This window comes from Penicillium diatomitis (assembly GCF_028827545.1).
Source record: "Penicillium diatomitis strain IBT 30728 chromosome Unknown utg000004l_segment0_segment0, whole genome shotgun sequence".
Lineage (NCBI taxonomy): Eukaryota > Fungi > Ascomycota > Eurotiomycetes > Eurotiales > Aspergillaceae > Penicillium > Penicillium diatomitis.
This window is the reverse complement of record NW_026623176.1, coordinates 2,410,552-2,427,112: the sequence shown is the minus strand read 5'-3', so window position 1 is coordinate 2,427,112 and position 16,561 is coordinate 2,410,552. Positions and strand designations below refer to the sequence as shown.

Genomic DNA, 16,561 nt, shown 5'->3' with positions numbered 1-16,561 from the left:
GTCTCTCGTGTTGCTCTTCAAGTCTACAGCCTCTCTGGGAAGACAGCTCCCCATCACAATGTCAAACGAAAAATCCAATTGAAATTTGAGCAATTTATTGAGCTATGCTAATGTAGGCCCTCGTTTCTGATAACGAAGATACATGACTTCCTCCATATTTGAACAGCTCCGCTTTCCAAGCACTCTCAACGCTTCTGTTACTGTACTCACAGAGCCGGAATCACCAGCTTCTCATTCTCATCGGCCTCTCGGCTGAGTTGGATAGCCAAGAGCGCTGAAACCGCTCGTGGCGTCTCCGCCCAGGCCTGGTAGACCATTCGGAAGTGAAGGAGGGAAGACTGATTATGCTCCCGATCACTCAGGTTGTCCCACTCTGCAGCACCACCTTTTCGCACGGTCATTGCAAGCCACAGCAGCCACAAAGGCTCTCTCAGCTCAATCCAGTCGATGAGCTCGTGAATATTGTCCAATAGACGCTCCAAGGTGAGGTGCCGAATGTGTCGGGACTCAAGGAGGGCCGCGTTGCGACGGATCTCCGGTATCTCGCAATGATATCTGAGGAAATCTACGACGCCCGCGGGATAATTTGCAAGGGCCGGAAGATGCAGTTCTGCGAGCCTGTCAATATCTTGCAGCTCGATGTACAGCTTGATCTTCATAAGGCACAGCATAAGAAGTAGATCAAGAGACCAAGCGCGGTCGCCGAAAATGGCAATATCTTCGAAAAAATCGACCATGTAGGGCCCAATCTGGGCATTGGGAAGCACGTCGACAGTGTACCGGAGACCCAAGTAGATGTTCGCATTGTCAGGCAGGGCAAGGCTCTGCATTCGCCAACGAACGAAGTCGTAGAACTCCTGGTACTGGCCGATTCTGAGGAAAAGTGGCAGTATGAGGCGCGAAATGCGGAAAGGGTCTCCCTGTCCCCCCAGCTGCAACATTAGCAGCGCGGACCTGACCATTTCCTCAACCGCGGCTCTGTGTCGAACCCGGCTTTGAAGTTTGAGCAGCTGATAAACTTGCTCCATCCAGCTGGCTGTTTCTTCGTGCTCCCGAGATGAGCCGACTGAGTTTGTTGCTGGGGCCTGGTTGCCTTGTCGTAGATCCTCCAACATTTCATCGAGCACACGTTGGCATTGGTCGATATGGGGACACCACTCCCTGTGAGTCTTGGTGTCAGCCACCTGATGCTCCGTAGTACACCAGGCGACGCAGCGGCAAGTTGGGCAGGTGATGTTGGCGTCACCGCCACAGACGACACAGGACTCAGGTAGACTTGTCTGCTCCAAGATGTTGATCTGCAAGCTTGTCAAAAAGACTGTGTGGAAGGTGAACACTGCGGTAAGACTGACAGGTTCTTCTCGAATGTCTGGCCAAGTCATATCGACAAATGAGGAACTGCGCCTGCTCCAAAATCTGAATGGCTGACCAGCGTTCATTTGGAATGTCAAATCACTCAGTAGTCCCAGACGGTAGAGTAGTGGGGATGATATTTGGCCTTGCTCTCTCGTGAGAGTAAAGTAGTCTTCGAGAGAATCAAGTAGAGGTTTGAAGAAGAGAAGATTTGGAGGGGGTGAGGGCGGTGGTATTTATACCTGAGACCTCGTGAGAGATCTGACACCAGTGGTAGCAAACATCTTCTAGGCTCCGATGAGCAGCTTCCCTAACGTGGTCTTCTCTATCGCTCTGCGAAGTTCTAGAATTCTGCCTGCTACGGAATATTTGCGATGTCTCCACTTAGCAAACATTACTTACCAGGCAACGGCCGCCCTGCTACGAGGGCAGGTGACTGGCTTCTATGTTACTGCGTCCCTTATATCTAAGGCCAATTGCTCTCACTTTCATCTCACCTTACACTACGCTCACATAAATCACGATCTGAGTCTGCTCTCTATCTAGCCACCTATCAAATTAACATAGGCGGTGAAACTGTGCATGCAGTATCAGCGCATAAATAGATCTTGATGCTGTACTTTTCAAGGACTTACGAAGACACAATCAAGACACAGACGTGAGAGACACTTGATCTTTCCATTGTCCAGGAATCCTTGGAAAGCCAAAGACGTTGTTAGTTGAGGTTTTAGTTGAATGGAAAGACTTACATTAAACACTTCCGTTGTCGCGGGTTCAGAAGATCACCAAATACAACATCATTCATTCAAATCTCCAGGTTTCGAGTCTACCGGCTCTCAATGTTGCCCACCACCTAGATTCTGCTCCTGGAGGAAGCGGCGTCGGAGATGCTCCGAATGCTCAGGTTGCTTTGGGCAGATATTCACTCTCAGTTTGTGCGTGGACACAATTCATACTTCCGTTTGGATCTCGGCAGTTACTGTTGAAGGTTGGAACTATGCTCACGCCAAGACTGTAGGGCTGATGAAAGCCTACCCAACCGGGCTTTACGAGCACCACCATCTTTATATCGAGCAGTCTCCTCATCTGGATCGAGCTCGACTCGGAATTTCCTGGGTCATGTCTCGCCAGTTACAGTACAACAAAAGAAAGGTGCGCAAGCCCTTCGTTGTGTACAATGTTCAACAATGCCATTTGTTTCACCCAAACACCTTCTACAAGAAGACAGCAGCCCAGGCTCTTGGAGTATCAAATAAAAGTCGAATACTTGGGCAGCTTCTGAGCTATGCCTTGCTGGACTAGCTAATATCGAAAATACACACCTCTTCCCGATCATGTCGAATGCGCTCCATTTCATCACACAGAACAGCTCATTACAAACACGCCGACCCTGGGCTCATTGGGCGGGAACCATCAACTCCTCATTCTCATCTTCTTCTCGACTGTAGGCAATCGCAGCAAGCGCAGAAATTGATCGGGGCGTTTCAGCCCAGGCCTGATAAATCATTCTGAAGTGCAGCAAACCAACCGCCTTCTGCTCAAGATCGTTCATGTGGTCCCATCTGCCCGGGCCACCTTTTCGTGCAGCCATCGCCAGCTGTAAAAGCACCAGAGGATCACGTAGCTCAATTCGGTCAATAAGCTGACGGATATTGTCGAGCAAGCGTTGAAGGATGAGCTGTCTGAAACTCTCCTGGTCCAGAAGGCGTCTGTTGTTCCGAATTTCAGGGATCTGGCAATGATCCCGCAAGACTGTCAAGTTTGTAAGAGATGGACGGAGACGTTGTGTAATCTGGTGAAACTGCCGTAGCTCCAGATACATTTTGATCTTTAGAAGGCATAGACTGAGAAGTATCCAAGGTGGGAACTGAACCCTTCCAAAGACAGAAATATCTTCAAAGATATCAGCCATGTCGGGCAGGATCGGGGAGCGCCGGGGTCTCATGGCAGCAAGTCGATCACCCAGATACATGTGTGCGGTTGAGGGAGCCGTATCGCTCAGAAGTCTCCAACAAATGAAATTGTACATCTCCTGATACTGCCCGATTCGGTAAAACAGTGGTGGGATGAGGGATGTCATGTTGAGGGGATCTTGTTGTCCACCCAGTCGCAAGATCAAGAGCCCACATCTCAGTTGCTCTTTGACCGCGGTCTCGTGGCGCGAGCGGCTCTGCAGTCTGAATAGCTTGAACATCTTTGTCAGATATTCAGTGGTTTCGCCTTTTTCCCAGAATCGGCCAATGGCGTCTGAAAGCGGCTGTTTGCTGTTGATTACCAAGATTGCCCTTAAATAATCAAGTTCCTCATAACATTGTCGTATCTGGAGGCACAGCTCTCGATGGGACTCATCATCAGTCTCCCGGTGTCTAGTACTACACCAGGCGGTGCAACGACAGTGTGGGCAAGTGATCAAATCTTCATTTGAACCACATACACTACAAGCCCCAGAGAGAGGCGTTTCGGGGGCATGAATCTGCAAAAGAGTCAGACAGAAATTCTAGAGTACTCGGGCGGTGGTGCGACTCAACTGCTTCTTCTTTGACTGCGAACCAGTCCAAGTTCTCGGATTGCGCTGCATAGCGGGCCCATCGTTCGAGGTTCCACCTCACAGACATAATGAGGGTGGACGCGTTCCAGGTCAAAGATAGTGCATCGTAAAGAAAGTGAGTGACATGTGGTTTGAAGGTGTGTAGTGATTTTTGATATCAAATAGAGGGTTGAGGGGGAGGGAGAAAGAGAAGAAGGAAGAAGGTGATATTTATGACTGAGATCTCGTGCTGAGGTTTGGTACTCGTGGTAGCAAACATCCTCTAGAATCCGTGAAGTAGCTTCTGGAAGGTCTTTTCTATGACCTGCCACTCCCACAGATGCTTGTTATGTCTCCACTTGGCAAACATTCAATGCCTAGCAGGCGGCGAGCAGCTTCCGGAAGCTCGAAATGGTAATATCGTAGGCAGCCGCTAGGCCTCCTCGGTGTTTAGGGGGCATTGCTTTGAATGTTTACCCAATCTTGTGATTACTGAGCTGGTTTCCATATCATTGCATGCTCGACATCTGAGGCCAAATGCTCTCACTTTCATCTCATCTGACTCTGGCCTCACTTCGGATCATGCTTGGATTTCGCTGTTTACTTGACCTCGTTCAGATCAAGAGGGGCAATCTATCATATACAATTTCGCAGAACTTGCCCTTGACTTTGTCTTCCCAGAGGAGTGTTCAACATATGAATTCTCTGGGCGAGTTGTGTCATTCGGTCACCGGGACGTGGTACATGTGATTTTTTCATTTCTTGCAGACGAAACACCGCCATGAGGCCCAGTTTCACTTACACCTACACAGCGTGACAGTAAAGTCTTCCGGCTCATGACTAAGGGCCGCACGAGCTTTGCCTTCAAACCCTTGAAGCAACAAGCCGTGAGTCTCCCCCACGAGCTCATGTACAGCACTCGTACAATCTTTAACTCAACTGCAGACTAACATCAACATCACCGACCCTTCCATCCTCTTGCGCGACACATGAGCTCAAACTGAATACGAGAAATTGTCAGTCATGACACTGCATGGAGTACTGTATTCCAGCCCACCCGAAAGATGGTCAGAAATCTCGCGTTGAGGACTGCCTTGCTGTCACTCAGGAGCGAGACTACGCTTCTCTGGCTCTCAACGCCAATCTACATTTTAAAGTTTATCAAGTTTCTTCGGTGCTCTGTCGATATCCCCCAGCTAGGCCGTTCTGCACGAGAAAAGTGTGAACACATTGTATGTTACAGCCTGCCAGGCGGGTGAACGAAGAAAAAATTGGCCATCAGATAGGTATGTTTTTTCTTCCTCGGACTTCAGCAGCAATATAACTCCTGCGATTTTGGCCATTGCAGGAATCAATATGTCCTGCTGCCAGCCGACGCCCCGGTCTGTCTGGCAATGCGCTTTGAGGTTCTGTCTCCTCAAGAAGGCCTTGTCGAACGTACCTATGCAATCGGAGATATGTGAAGATATCGAGGTCTTTCCAGGCAGAGTCCATCATTGCAAGCTCACAATACTCAAAATCACTCTTTCTCGATTGACTCGTATCAGATCGAAGAGGTGGTGCAAAGCTTCTCTCCAGACGTCATCAACATGGAAGAGACCGTACCCGAGATGACCCTGCTAGCAAAGGGTATACGGAATTGATTCTCAAGATCGTCAACTGAGTCAAGCAGAGGGAACTCCTTACGGCTACTTCGGCTTGTCATGACGTTGCGGTCTCAGTCAGGTGGGCGATGAGGGCCAGATGCTGATGGCCCGGCATGAGGAGTCCGATAATTTGAAATTCATCTCCAATCATTCTTTGGATGAGTACCGGGATCAGTGGATGTGAGCGTTTGGATTAATGCTCGAGGTATGGTGTAGGCTGGTATGTGAATAGACATACATGTCAGATGTCGGTTTAGTACTATCTGCATTTGCCTTGAGACTTGACCAGCAATCAGATTTGTATGGGCTCATAGACTAGTAGGCAGGTTAAGTTAGTAGTTACTAGATAGTGACACTAATCAGGCTGGTAAGCTCCCTACTAGGGCTATTCACCAGACTCGGACATGTCGCAGCCAATTGCTTCACAAACATGTCGATCTTGAGGTGCATTTAGCCTTCAAGCTAACCAGAACAATGGAATCTGACTTCACGGGCTCTCCGATTCGATGAAATTCGGCCGAACAATGCAGTGAACATCAAGGCCCGGCGGAGCCGTGAAGAAAAGGTAAAATCGGACTTGGACCCGGAGTTGGACCCAAGAAAGATTCGATGCCGAGGCACAAGAGCCGCCAGGAGTCCACCTTCGCCCTGCCTCAACCAACGTTTTGCCTCCGAACATCTTTTATTTGTAACCAGCCTTGAAGCGGATCGGATTTGAACCATGCTCCGTCCGACCTTTTTGTCGTCTTCATCGCTCTCTTTTGCATCTTCTACTCTTCCCTCCATTGCCCCCAGAACGCGGACGAGATCCCTTCCCTCGCCATCACTCCTCCAGCGCCGCGCAGCCCCGTCTCCGTGTCAACCGTCTCTCTCCTCAACGCGATATCGTTACAATCGCTTCTATTCAACTGGTCAGTCTCCCCCAGACCACCGCACCGCAGTGTCAGGATGCACTCTGCTGCATTTTGAACGATTCGTGGTCCCATCATCTCACGCATTTGCTGTCGCAGAATCGATTTCTCCCGCTCATTCGCAGACTCCCCCTCCACCACCTCCGCCCCGATCGCGCTTCCGCCGCTTTTTGGGCTTCACCTCGATCGCCGTCTTTGCCTTTTCTGTCGGTCTTCTCTACCAGACCCAGCGCACCGTCTCCCGACTCATGGCATCCCCGATGATCTCCAACGCCGAAAGCGTGGCAGCCTTTGTGCCCGTGGACGCGCATGCCGAGGAAGTGGACGAGTACCTCCGCACACATCCCGAGGCGGCCAAGCTGCGCGCCGATCCTGAGTTCGAGGAATCGCGGCCTCATCTGCGCTATCCCGAAGCCATTCGCGCACGCAGCTTGACCGCAGGGACGCTGGCCGGCCCCAATAAGCTCGTTGTGCCCCCTATTGTCTTTTCTCATCGCGAGGGCAAGAGCTTGTCCTCGTTCATGTACCTGGGGTCTGATATCTGCGGACACCCTGGTATCATCCACGGGGGTATGCTAGCGACGCTGTTGGACGAGGGTTTGGCGCGATGCTGTTTCCCTGCGCTGCCCAACAAGGTCGGTGTGACGGCGAACCTCAACGTTGATTATCGGGCGCCTGCCATGGCGGACTCTTACGTGGTGCTACGTGCGGAAACCACCAAGGTGGAGGGTCGCAAGGCTTGGGTCGAGGGTCGCATCGAGACTCTTCCTCGGGATGGCAAGGCGCCCGTCGTGTTGGTGGAGGCCAAGGCGCTTTTCATTGAGCCTAAACAAGCGGCTGTAAGTTTCGTTCCCTCGCCCTCTCCTCCTCCTTCTGTCATTTGATCCTTCATTCCATGAGGTTATAGCGGGTTTGTTGGCAAGACCGGACAGAAAGCTGACTTACTGTGTTTGCCTTACTTATCAGGCGTTGACGACTTTGTACCGCGGACCCACCGATTAAGTGGCCGATTCCCTGACTTTTGACGTGATCCGCAATTTTTCGTTCTGGTTCTGTTGGAAAAGAGGGTTCCTGGTTCCTGGCGCGAGGGGGCTTTTTTTTTTTTTCTTTATTTCTTGATTTGCATTTTGTCTCTGTTGAGATTTTTAGTTTCTATTATTTGGTGCCCCTCCGCTACATGTAAACTTATAGAGCATCTTGTACAGTGCTGTTGCTTTGTCGGAGATGTGGTGATTTAGGTGATATACTTGGAGAATAGACTGTCAAGTCTTTGCCACTGGATCTATAAGTAGTTCACATGTTCTTTCTTCATTGGCGTCACTCCATGCTCGCTAATTTCAAAACTAAGAGGGTCAATTCGAGCCGATGGCGCAATGCTGCTTTACTTACGCTTTAGGCATGGTGGAAGAGCCCTCCAAAGAGGTCGGCCACTTCTCCAAACCAGCAAACCACCCGCCAAGCCGCAGCGCGATGGATCCCCCGCGATGATGCGATCCAACACAAGGTTTCCAATGCCCACTTCCACTTCGAACACGCGGCCCTCACAGGTTCTCAAATAAAATGTATTAGTCACTTGTCTGATCAGAACTATATTTTCCCCTCCAACAATTGCAATCTTGACTCTTGTCATTCTCCCTTCCTGAGTCTCCAAGATACATCTTCAACTGCTTCCATCTTCATTGCACATACCTTCACACCTACTACAGCCCCCTCATAATGGCAACGTAAGTCCTCTCCCTCTGTGCTCCACCCCCACCATAGGAAACCACCCCCACCATCACCACGATCACCACCCATACTATACTATCAACATGATCAATGAGCTAACCCCTCTCTTCCAACCGGCAGCAACATCACCTTCCACGCGGCGGCCCTCACGCGCAAAGAACGCAATGACCTGCGCCAACAACAAGGCCTCACCATCTGGCTGACCGGCCTCTCCGCCTCGGGCAAATCCACCCTCGCCGTCGAACTGGAGCACCAACTCCTGCGCGACCGCGGCGTGCACGCCTACCGTCTCGACGGCGACAACATCCGCTTCGGCCTAAACAAGGACCTCGGCTTCAGCGAGGCCGACCGCAACGAGAACATCCGCCGCATCGCCGAGGTGGCCAAGTTGTTCGCCGACTCGTCCGCCATCGCCATCACCTCGTTCATTTCGCCGTATCGCAAGGATCGCGACTCGGCGCGCCAGTTGCACGAGGTGCCCACGCCCGGTGAGGAGACCGGTTTGCCCTTTGTCGAGGTCCATGTCGATGTGCCGGTTGAGGTGGCGGAGCAGCGGGACCCCAAGGGTCTGTATAAGAAGGCCCGGGAGGGGGTGATCAAGGAGTTTACGGGAATTAGTGCGCCGTATGAGGCGCCTGAGAAGCCAGAGGTGTATATTCGGAACGTCGATTTGGCGATTCCCGATGCCGTCAAGCAGATCATCGACTATTTGGACTCCAAGGGTTATTTGCCTGCGAAGAAGGAGTAAAGAGATCGACGCCAAAGGGGAAAGCAACCTGAAACCCTTCGACTTCAACTTTTCCCTCCTCCCTTCTTGCTTTTCTTCATCTCCTTGGCAGGGCATTGCCGTGGTGTGTTCAAAGTTTCTTCTCATGACCGAATTTCAAAGATACGTATAGACGACTACCTTACATCTCGTTGAATTCACACCCAAAAGTGAACCCGAGTGACCTGATCGGTCTTTTGACTCGACCGTGCTTCGTCTCCGTTTGCCGTATTTGGCGTATTGTGCCACAACCAGAAACAGTAAAGGTTTGGTAGAGAGGGAAAGAAATTCCTGCCCCCCCCCCCCCCGGCAATACACGCCCTTAACACCTCACGGCACTGTAGAAGAAGAAGAAGAAGAAGAAGAAGAAGAAGAAGAAGAAGAAGAAGAAGAAGAAGAAGAAGAAGAAGAAGAAGAAGAAGAAGAAGAAAGGCTCTATCAATTGAACAAATATGCTTGTTGTGCTAAATGTACCCTGGCTGATAATATGTACGCGAAGTCTTCTCTCACAAGCTAGCGAAACCTAGCTGGATTTGCCGCTTGAATGTCACAAGACCTCGTTCGAAGGTTCTCCTCTCCAACCATCGCCAACGCTCACTGGAATTCAAATTCGTAAAAGACGTATGGTGTATAATCTGCACTGCCCTCGCCGGCGGCGTGCATCTCGCTCGGGTCATCCCGCTTGACTCGGCCCTTCTTGTCCCGTCCAAAGGCATTGCCCGCCAAGTATGAGTACTTGGCCTCCAGATTGCTTTTGGCCTTGTCGGCTTGCTTTGAGGATGGGGACTGGAAGGAGAGAGGTCATCAGTATATCTTGTAGGCAGCCTCTCAAAGTATGATTGCAAATGACCAGACCGATCCAAGAATGGATGTATAAGAAGAGAAAAGGCAGACGGTGAAACATACCCGAACCAACCCGCAGACAAAGTCCAGCGGTAGACCATAGCGCAGAACAGTCTCAACAAAGACCCGGAGAACCAGAATATGAATCCAGACCATCACCGCCTCACTCCACGCAGTTCGGCCCAGACGCAATGTCTCGCCCCAAAGCTTGCGCTCGTCGCCTCCCACCCGCTCGACTTCCTTGCGCTCTTCTTCCTTGCCGCCCTCAACGTACTTGAAGTCGCGTGGAATCCACTTTTGCTCACGGCACTTGTGCACAAACTCAAGGCTGTGCTTCTTGAAAACAGTCACTGCAAACAAGGAGAATTCGCTGTCCTCGGCAAGGAGTTGCGCTGAGCGAGGCACGACCATCGGAGCCACGGTCTCATACGTCTTGAGGAAATCCTTGACCAGCTGATTGGGCACAGCCACCAAGTGTGTCTCGATGTACTCGGAATTTTGCACGATAGATCGCGGATCAATCACGGACGCGAGAGACTTTGTTGACAGGTTTCCTCTGAATAGTCGGGTAACACATTAGCTTGATCGTTCGAGTTCGTAGTGGGCGAGGGAGCCCTGTCGACTGACGTTTGTTTCCTTTGCAGCGTGGCCAGCGTATTCTTAACTTGATTATATTGCGAGTATTTGGATCGAATATCATTGTCGATACTGGCGGCTTCCTGTAAGATTGATGAGCATGATTGGGCTCCTGCTCTGTCCACTGACCGCGCGCAAGACGTCTTGCTTCTTTCTTGTTCTACTGCAAGGATCCCTGGAAATTTCCGTACCAATCCGGAGCGTACTTACCTTATGCAGCAAATCAATCAACTCCGCCAGCGATTTATCCGCACGGTACTTGACCTTGTTCCACGAGAACGTCCGCAAGTACTGATCAACGGGCTCTGTAAAGCACCAAACACCTCACATTAGCCAAAAATGGTCCCCCCCCTCTTCCTCCCGGGCAATCATCCCCACTCTCATCATCCCCTCCTCAATCCAAGAGCACAGACATACTATCATTCACGACCTTCATGCGCTCAATTTGCGCCTCATCCCCTTCCAAGATGTTCTTCAACGCATCCCCAACCTTAGCCACCACGCCCTGACACGAGCCCTCGAGCTTTGCCAGCTCATCCGCCTGCTGCACAAGAGCATCCAGCGTGCCAATCTTGAATTCGGGGATCGCAAAGGAGGCTACCGAGCCATTTTCGGGAGAGACGGTGGCCGAGACAGCATCGAGAGCGTCATCGCGATGATGCGAAGGGACGATAGAGGTCGGGAATGAGACGAGAAGGTATTTGCCGGATTGCGCCATCGTGTGTCAAGGGTGGAAGGAGAATTGGAAAGAGATGGTGGTGCCGGGGGTGGACGGTCGTTGAGAGAGGGCCCTGGCGGTGGGGCTGTAGCGTTACGGAGGTTCGGGGGAGTGGATTGGGAGCTTCGGGAAGCTGGCTGAGGTGATGTCGTAGGCGGTCGGAGCTGTGACGAGAGCGGGACCTTCAGATGTGTAGGAGACTAGGAGGCTAGACTAGCAGTAATAGACCGGTCGGACACAGGAGGAGTAGTGGGAGTGGTAGTACTGTAGATGGTAGACTGTAGAAGACTCAACCTACCTAGGTAATTCGATTAATCAATCTGGGTACCTAGTAACTACCTAACCTAAATAACTTCACACTTCATACTTCACACTACAATCGCCCATAAGTCTACCGTCCTTGCAGCACCTCACATCACATGACTTTCTTAGCATCGCCAAACTAATGTTGACATCGGTTGTACTACCTTATGTAGGTCATGAACCTTCTAACTACCTGCCTACCTAAGTACCTATGTCCATGACCTAGTTAGTAGCATACCGCTCTTTGAGCGGTTCATCGGCCAAATTCACCCCTAGCGCACAATGTGGCCGAGGATAAAGACCTAGGCGTGAAGATAGGCTAAGCACTCGACAGACCAACATCCTTCAAGTCCAGGTTTCGGGGCTGGAACTACGGGAATGACCTTCGATGAGGCCGTATTGGGAATTGCAAAGGGAAGGGTATAGATGTGTCACATGTTGCACTCGCTTTACGTAGAAGCTCCGTGAGCGAAAGGATAGAGTTGGGACTCGGTTGTCCAGCTAGGATCTGGTTGGACCCCATGCGATTAGGATTGATGAAAGGTCTATTTCATCGCTAGTGTGGAATACACAAACAATGATACTGGGCACAAAGGCCGAACATGAACGAGGCAATAAACTAGCTTCTAGTCTGTAAAGATATATGACGACAAAACCAATTCACAGAGCGGATCAATTGCGTAGCAGGGTATCTGGATGAAGCGTGGAGCGCCAATCGTGAGTAGAGTAGCGCAGAAGTGCAACCGAGCAACTGAGCCGCAGCACGAGGGTGACCGTGCCGGAAGGAAATAGGGAAATGTGAAAGAGCTATAGAGAAACGCGGTGTCTGTTCAACTGTACAGATTTGCGAGACGCCAGCATTGAAAACGGAAATCAGGTAGGAGACACATGGGAGGAGCATAGGTATAAAGACCAATAAGATTGATTGGCGGGCGGAATGGGCGTAAATAAGTCAAGTCTTAAGAGGCACCCTACATGCCCTGGAAGATGTCCTGGCAGTTGTCGACCAGGAACTTGAGAATGTCATTCTTCTTTTGAACATCCGTCATCTCGCGGGCCAGGCTTTCAGGGCGCATGATTGTGGGCGCAAAGACGACCGCAATGTTTTGGCTGGTCATTAGATTCTCATCTTGGCGCTCAACAACACGCTTCAGATGGAAGACCAGGAACTCAAGAACGTCTCGGTGCACACGCGGAAGCTCTGACAGATTCTTTTGAAGTAGGTCAATGCGGGTGGCGGTATGCGTGACATCAGCAGAATCAATGATTTTGTCATAGACATCATACGTGATGAGTGGCATTGGAAGCTTGCGGAAGTATTGCTTCAGAGCCGAAGTCACGGCGTGAATGTCGAGATCGGGATCGGAGATGTCATAATCAAAGGGAGAGCGCTCAAAGCCCTCACGAATGCCTTGAATCGCGGAAGCAGCTCCCGACTTGCGGTAAATGCCCTCCATATCCATTCCTGTTTACGTATTAATCAAACTGATTGGCCCGTAAAACACCGTTGGAGTCGAACGGAATGTCCTTACCTCGTAGTTCCACTTCCTGGATACAGCGAGTGATAATCGCAGGGATGATGCTTTTCTCATGCTCCATCCGAGCCTCGAGATCGGTACCGAAGAGACCTGGGGAAGTTAGATAGAACCCAGTAACAAAACCCGGCATTTGGGGACTTACCACCAGCAGCAACTTCAGTCAAAACCGGTGTGCTGTCAGCCTGCGAAATCTTACCACCTTGTTTGCCGCGCTGATTACCGAAGAAACCAAAGCCTTGACGGCTGGGATCTTGAGTCTGGGAGCGCGGAAGACCACCGCCGGTCTCGCCATTTTCACTCGACATAAATGCTCCCTTCAACCCCTTGACACCCTTGGCAACGTTCTGCCCTCCCTTCTTCCAGTTCATAAACTTGCCCTTACGAACATTCACAACCTGGGGACCGGGCACAATTGTAGCAGTGGCAGTCTGAGTCTCAATATCGTCCGAGATGTGGGCAGTGGAGATCGAAGATGCCAGACCATCAATGCTTGGCTTCAGCGTTTCCAGCGATCCAATCGACTTGTCCTTGCCATGAGATATCAGTCCCAATCCATTTCCTCCGCGTTGTCCATCCGATGTGCTCTTATAGAGCTCTTGGATCTGGTGCACGAGTGTGTTGTTCAACTCGGCCAACTGGGCATTCTTCAGCGAAAGCTGCTCGAATTCTTGGAACGCCTTTTCCTTCTGGCGGTTCAAGTTGGCGAGCTCGTCAGACAGATCATTGCGTTTCTGGATCATCTCTTCGATCTGTGGGCTATATGATTCCTTGAGCTTGTGAATAGATTCAGCTAGCTCGCGGAGGACCTGGTTGGAGAACTTTCCAAGGTCCAATGGCCCACCAACAGTGCCGCGCTTCTCAGCCTCCAGATGTTCCGTGAGGACTGTGAGCTCACGCAGCACAATTTCTCTTTGGGCATCAAGAACAACCATGGTGGATCGCTTTTCCGATAGCTCAGTGTTGACCTGTTTCACATCTGCTGCCGCATTCATAGCCGCTTCCATGTCATTGGCACGCTTGCGTTCCTTGCGGAGCTCGCTCCGAAGCCAGGCAATTTCCTCGGCCTGGGTTGTACCTGCCGTCGGGCTGCCTAAGTCCGTTGCGATTGAGCCACCGCTGGCAGGTGAACGGGGCTCCTTGCTTTCTTTTCCGAGGCGAATGCTTCGGTCGCTGAGACTCCGCCCATGACGAACGCCGCTTGAGATGCGACGCAACAGAGACTCGCTGGTCTGGTCATGGTCCGTCTCACCGTTCCGCAACCGAGACGGTGAACCTGCACCGTCGAAGTTGGTAATGGCAGAAACTGCTGGTCTCCGGGCCTGGTCAGTAGCGCTGTGGTCGGATGCCTTTGACGACCCGACATATGGCGATGAGACAAGCGGTGCATTGGAGTCCTTTTGGGAAGACTGTTGATGTCTGCCTTCCAGTGAATCACCCCGCTTTGGTATATGAGCCATGGTATTTGGACGCTGTGAGCGACCTGCATCCCCATTGGTATGCTCGTGGGGACGGCGGAGCTCTGCTGAAGGGCGAGCGGAGGTAGAAGGTGACCCACTCGCATCACGGAACGCTAGATGCAAGTCAGAGCGGGAGCTTCTAGCGGATGCTGGCCGACTCAGTCGAGCCATGTCGGAGTGGGCAGTAGAGTGCTTGGCCGGCCGTCCGGTCCGACCATCCAAGTCTCGCCGGCTGACATCAGTGTCGCGGGGCTCCCTGCCTTTCTCCTGGTATGCGATATGAGGTGAGGCATGTTCCGAGGGCGTGTGGGAGGGAGGCTCAAGTGTGTGGTCACGGTCGTAGCTGTTCATGTGAGATGGTTCACTTGACTTTACTGAATTGAAATAGTCACGCGGTAGCTCCTGTTGACTCTGCGGCTGGGATGACTCCCGATAAGTCTCTGAGGGATCAAAAGCGAGTGGGATCAGGAACTCGCCGCCGCCCACAGTGTTCTCAGCGGCACGGTCCGCAGCGATCTGGCGACTACTTCGATAAGTGCTAGAAGGAAGGAGGAGATTGTCTGAAAGGCCGGGGGAGCAGAGTCAGTGGGACATAATCTGGCGAGCGATGGGAGAAGGGCATTGACAAGGAGCTCCTTACCCGTTGCACTTTGTAGACCTGCAGCAGAAATGTCCGCGCGTGCAGATTCTCCATGATTCTCCGTATGGCCTCGGGGCGTGTCTGCGTCCATTATGTCACTGGCCGCCTCGTCAATGGATCGAGCATCCTCCATGCTGGGAGGTAGAGACGGCAGGGATTTGTCCAGTTTCACCCCCGGAGCCCCTGGTCTTTTGCTCGTAGCGCCTGCTTTTTTCTTCCGCCTTCGTTGCATCAAGGATTCATGACAATCCATGCAAAATATTCCTTGAGATGTTCGGGCATAGCGTAGGTTCTCGATCTTTCTCTTGCAATTGCGACACCGGAAACACTGGGCGCAAAATGCCTGGTCGCCCGTCAAGATAGCGAGATCCTCAATTTTGTTGCCGCAGGAGTTGCAGCTATAGGTACAGTTGCTACAAATCAACGACCCATCGCCCAGGAGTAGGAGGTGCGCATCCGAGTCGAGGAGGGTACCGCAAGTGCTGCAGCGGAAGCAATCGATGTGCCATCTTTGCCCCGCTACAAGGAATTAGCACATGAACGTGAACATGTCTATTATTTTTTCGTCTTTGGCGTGACTTACAGAGTTCAAATGCTTTGCCTTCCTCGAGAATCTACCGAACGGGGTGTCAGCCCGTTCTGAGGGGAGCAGCAGGGCTGCAAACAATCAACATACCTCTCCACAGCCCATACAGGGGTATGGCACTTCGTCCTGGTCAAGAGGAGAATCGGGTTGGAGTGTTGGAGAATCCATGATGACGGAACAAGCTGTTTACGCTTCCTGATTTCGCGGTACCTGGAATGATCACTGAGACCGCAGGTTGCGGCGGACGCTGTCAAGTTGGCGTCCTTGGGAGCTACTCGGTGTGGCAGCCAAGCAAGTCAAGACAGCGGAACAAGTATCCAGCACGCAACCTTGTGCAAGCATACAGCTATGGCTCCAGAAGCAGTCCAGTTGGGTTGATCGTTTCGGCTATGAGAGCTCGGCGTAGGGACACGTGGGAGTCAAGTTCAAAGGTTGCGCATGCCGCGACGAGAGAAGATACGGGAGTCGCAATCAGGAGGCTGTCGTAGTGGGAGGGAATGGTGACTGGGTGAGAATCGGAGTTGTCAGTTCTCAATGTAGCCTCAGAGCGGGATACCGTTTACGCGATCCATATGGTCTGGGAGACGGAGGACGGTGTAGGGAAATGCCTTGCGGTGTGTGCAACTGGGTGGAATGGCGACCGCGGGCCTCTTCACATCAACAGGTGTGGGCTGCGAGCTGCGCACGAGGGCTTCGGGAGGATGGAAAAATTTCCAGATGGAAGGGACGCAATGATGTGGTGCAACATACCTAATGATGGCACTGTTTGCAGGACCGATCACTTGGCCGATGGAAGAATCTGAAGATTGGCGCAGAGTCTCTCTCAATCGTTCTCGGTCAGTGAACCAGTGGCTACCCCTCGCGGGAGCAGGCACGTCGAGAGCGCAGATGAATGTCGAGGGTTGAAAT

The 16,561-nt window shown here is 51.7% G+C and overlaps 6 protein-coding genes across 6 annotated transcripts; 2 read left to right on the top strand and 4 right to left on the bottom strand.

Moving 5' to 3' along the window:
• Positions 1-206: 206 nt before the first annotated feature.
• On the bottom strand, positions 207-1,382 carry N7539_004123 (uncharacterized protein; the record flags this gene model as incomplete). The annotated part of the gene is made up of 1 exon (XM_056933725.1): positions 207-1,382. One exon carries the CDS (start codon positions 1,380-1,382, stop codon positions 207-209), a length of 1,176 nt encoding a protein of 391 aa, XP_056791266.1.
• Positions 1,383-2,749: 1,367 nt separating this feature from the next.
• On the bottom strand, positions 2,750-3,547 carry N7539_004122 (uncharacterized protein; the record flags this gene model as incomplete). Its single annotated transcript, XM_056933724.1, has 1 exon — positions 2,750-3,547. The coding sequence occupies one exon, from the start codon at positions 3,545-3,547 to the stop codon at positions 2,750-2,752; it is 798 nt and encodes a 265-aa protein (XP_056791265.1).
• A 2,700-nt stretch (positions 3,548-6,247) lies between these two features.
• N7539_004121 (PaaI family thioesterase) lies at positions 6,248-7,321 on the top strand (the record flags this gene model as incomplete). The annotated part of the gene is made up of 1 exon (XM_056933723.1): positions 6,248-7,321. One exon carries the CDS (start codon positions 6,248-6,250, stop codon positions 7,319-7,321), a length of 1,074 nt encoding a protein of 357 aa, XP_056791264.1.
• An 832-nt stretch (positions 7,322-8,153) lies between these two features.
• Positions 8,154-8,913, top strand: N7539_004120 (adenylyl-sulfate kinase; the record flags this gene model as incomplete). The annotated part of the gene is made up of 2 exons (XM_056933722.1): positions 8,154-8,161; positions 8,286-8,913. 2 exons carry the CDS (start codon positions 8,154-8,156, stop codon positions 8,911-8,913), a joined length of 636 nt encoding a protein of 211 aa, XP_056791263.1.
• A 612-nt stretch (positions 8,914-9,525) lies between these two features.
• N7539_004119 (H(+)-transporting V1 sector ATPase subunit C) lies at positions 9,526-11,128 on the bottom strand (the record flags this gene model as incomplete). Its single annotated transcript, XM_056933721.1, has 5 exons — positions 9,526-9,717; positions 9,838-10,311; positions 10,350-10,493; positions 10,621-10,701; positions 10,838-11,128. The coding sequence occupies 5 exons, from the start codon at positions 11,126-11,128 to the stop codon at positions 9,526-9,528; spliced, it is 1,182 nt and encodes a 393-aa protein (XP_056791262.1).
• A 1,274-nt stretch (positions 11,129-12,402) lies between these two features.
• N7539_004118 (uncharacterized protein) lies at positions 12,403-15,820 on the bottom strand (the record flags this gene model as incomplete). Its single annotated transcript, XM_056933720.1, has 6 exons — positions 12,403-12,896; positions 12,964-13,059; positions 13,112-14,986; positions 15,067-15,585; positions 15,650-15,680; positions 15,743-15,820. The coding sequence occupies 6 exons, from the start codon at positions 15,818-15,820 to the stop codon at positions 12,403-12,405; spliced, it is 3,093 nt and encodes a 1,030-aa protein (XP_056791261.1).
• Between the last annotated feature and the right edge of the window lie 741 nt (positions 15,821-16,561).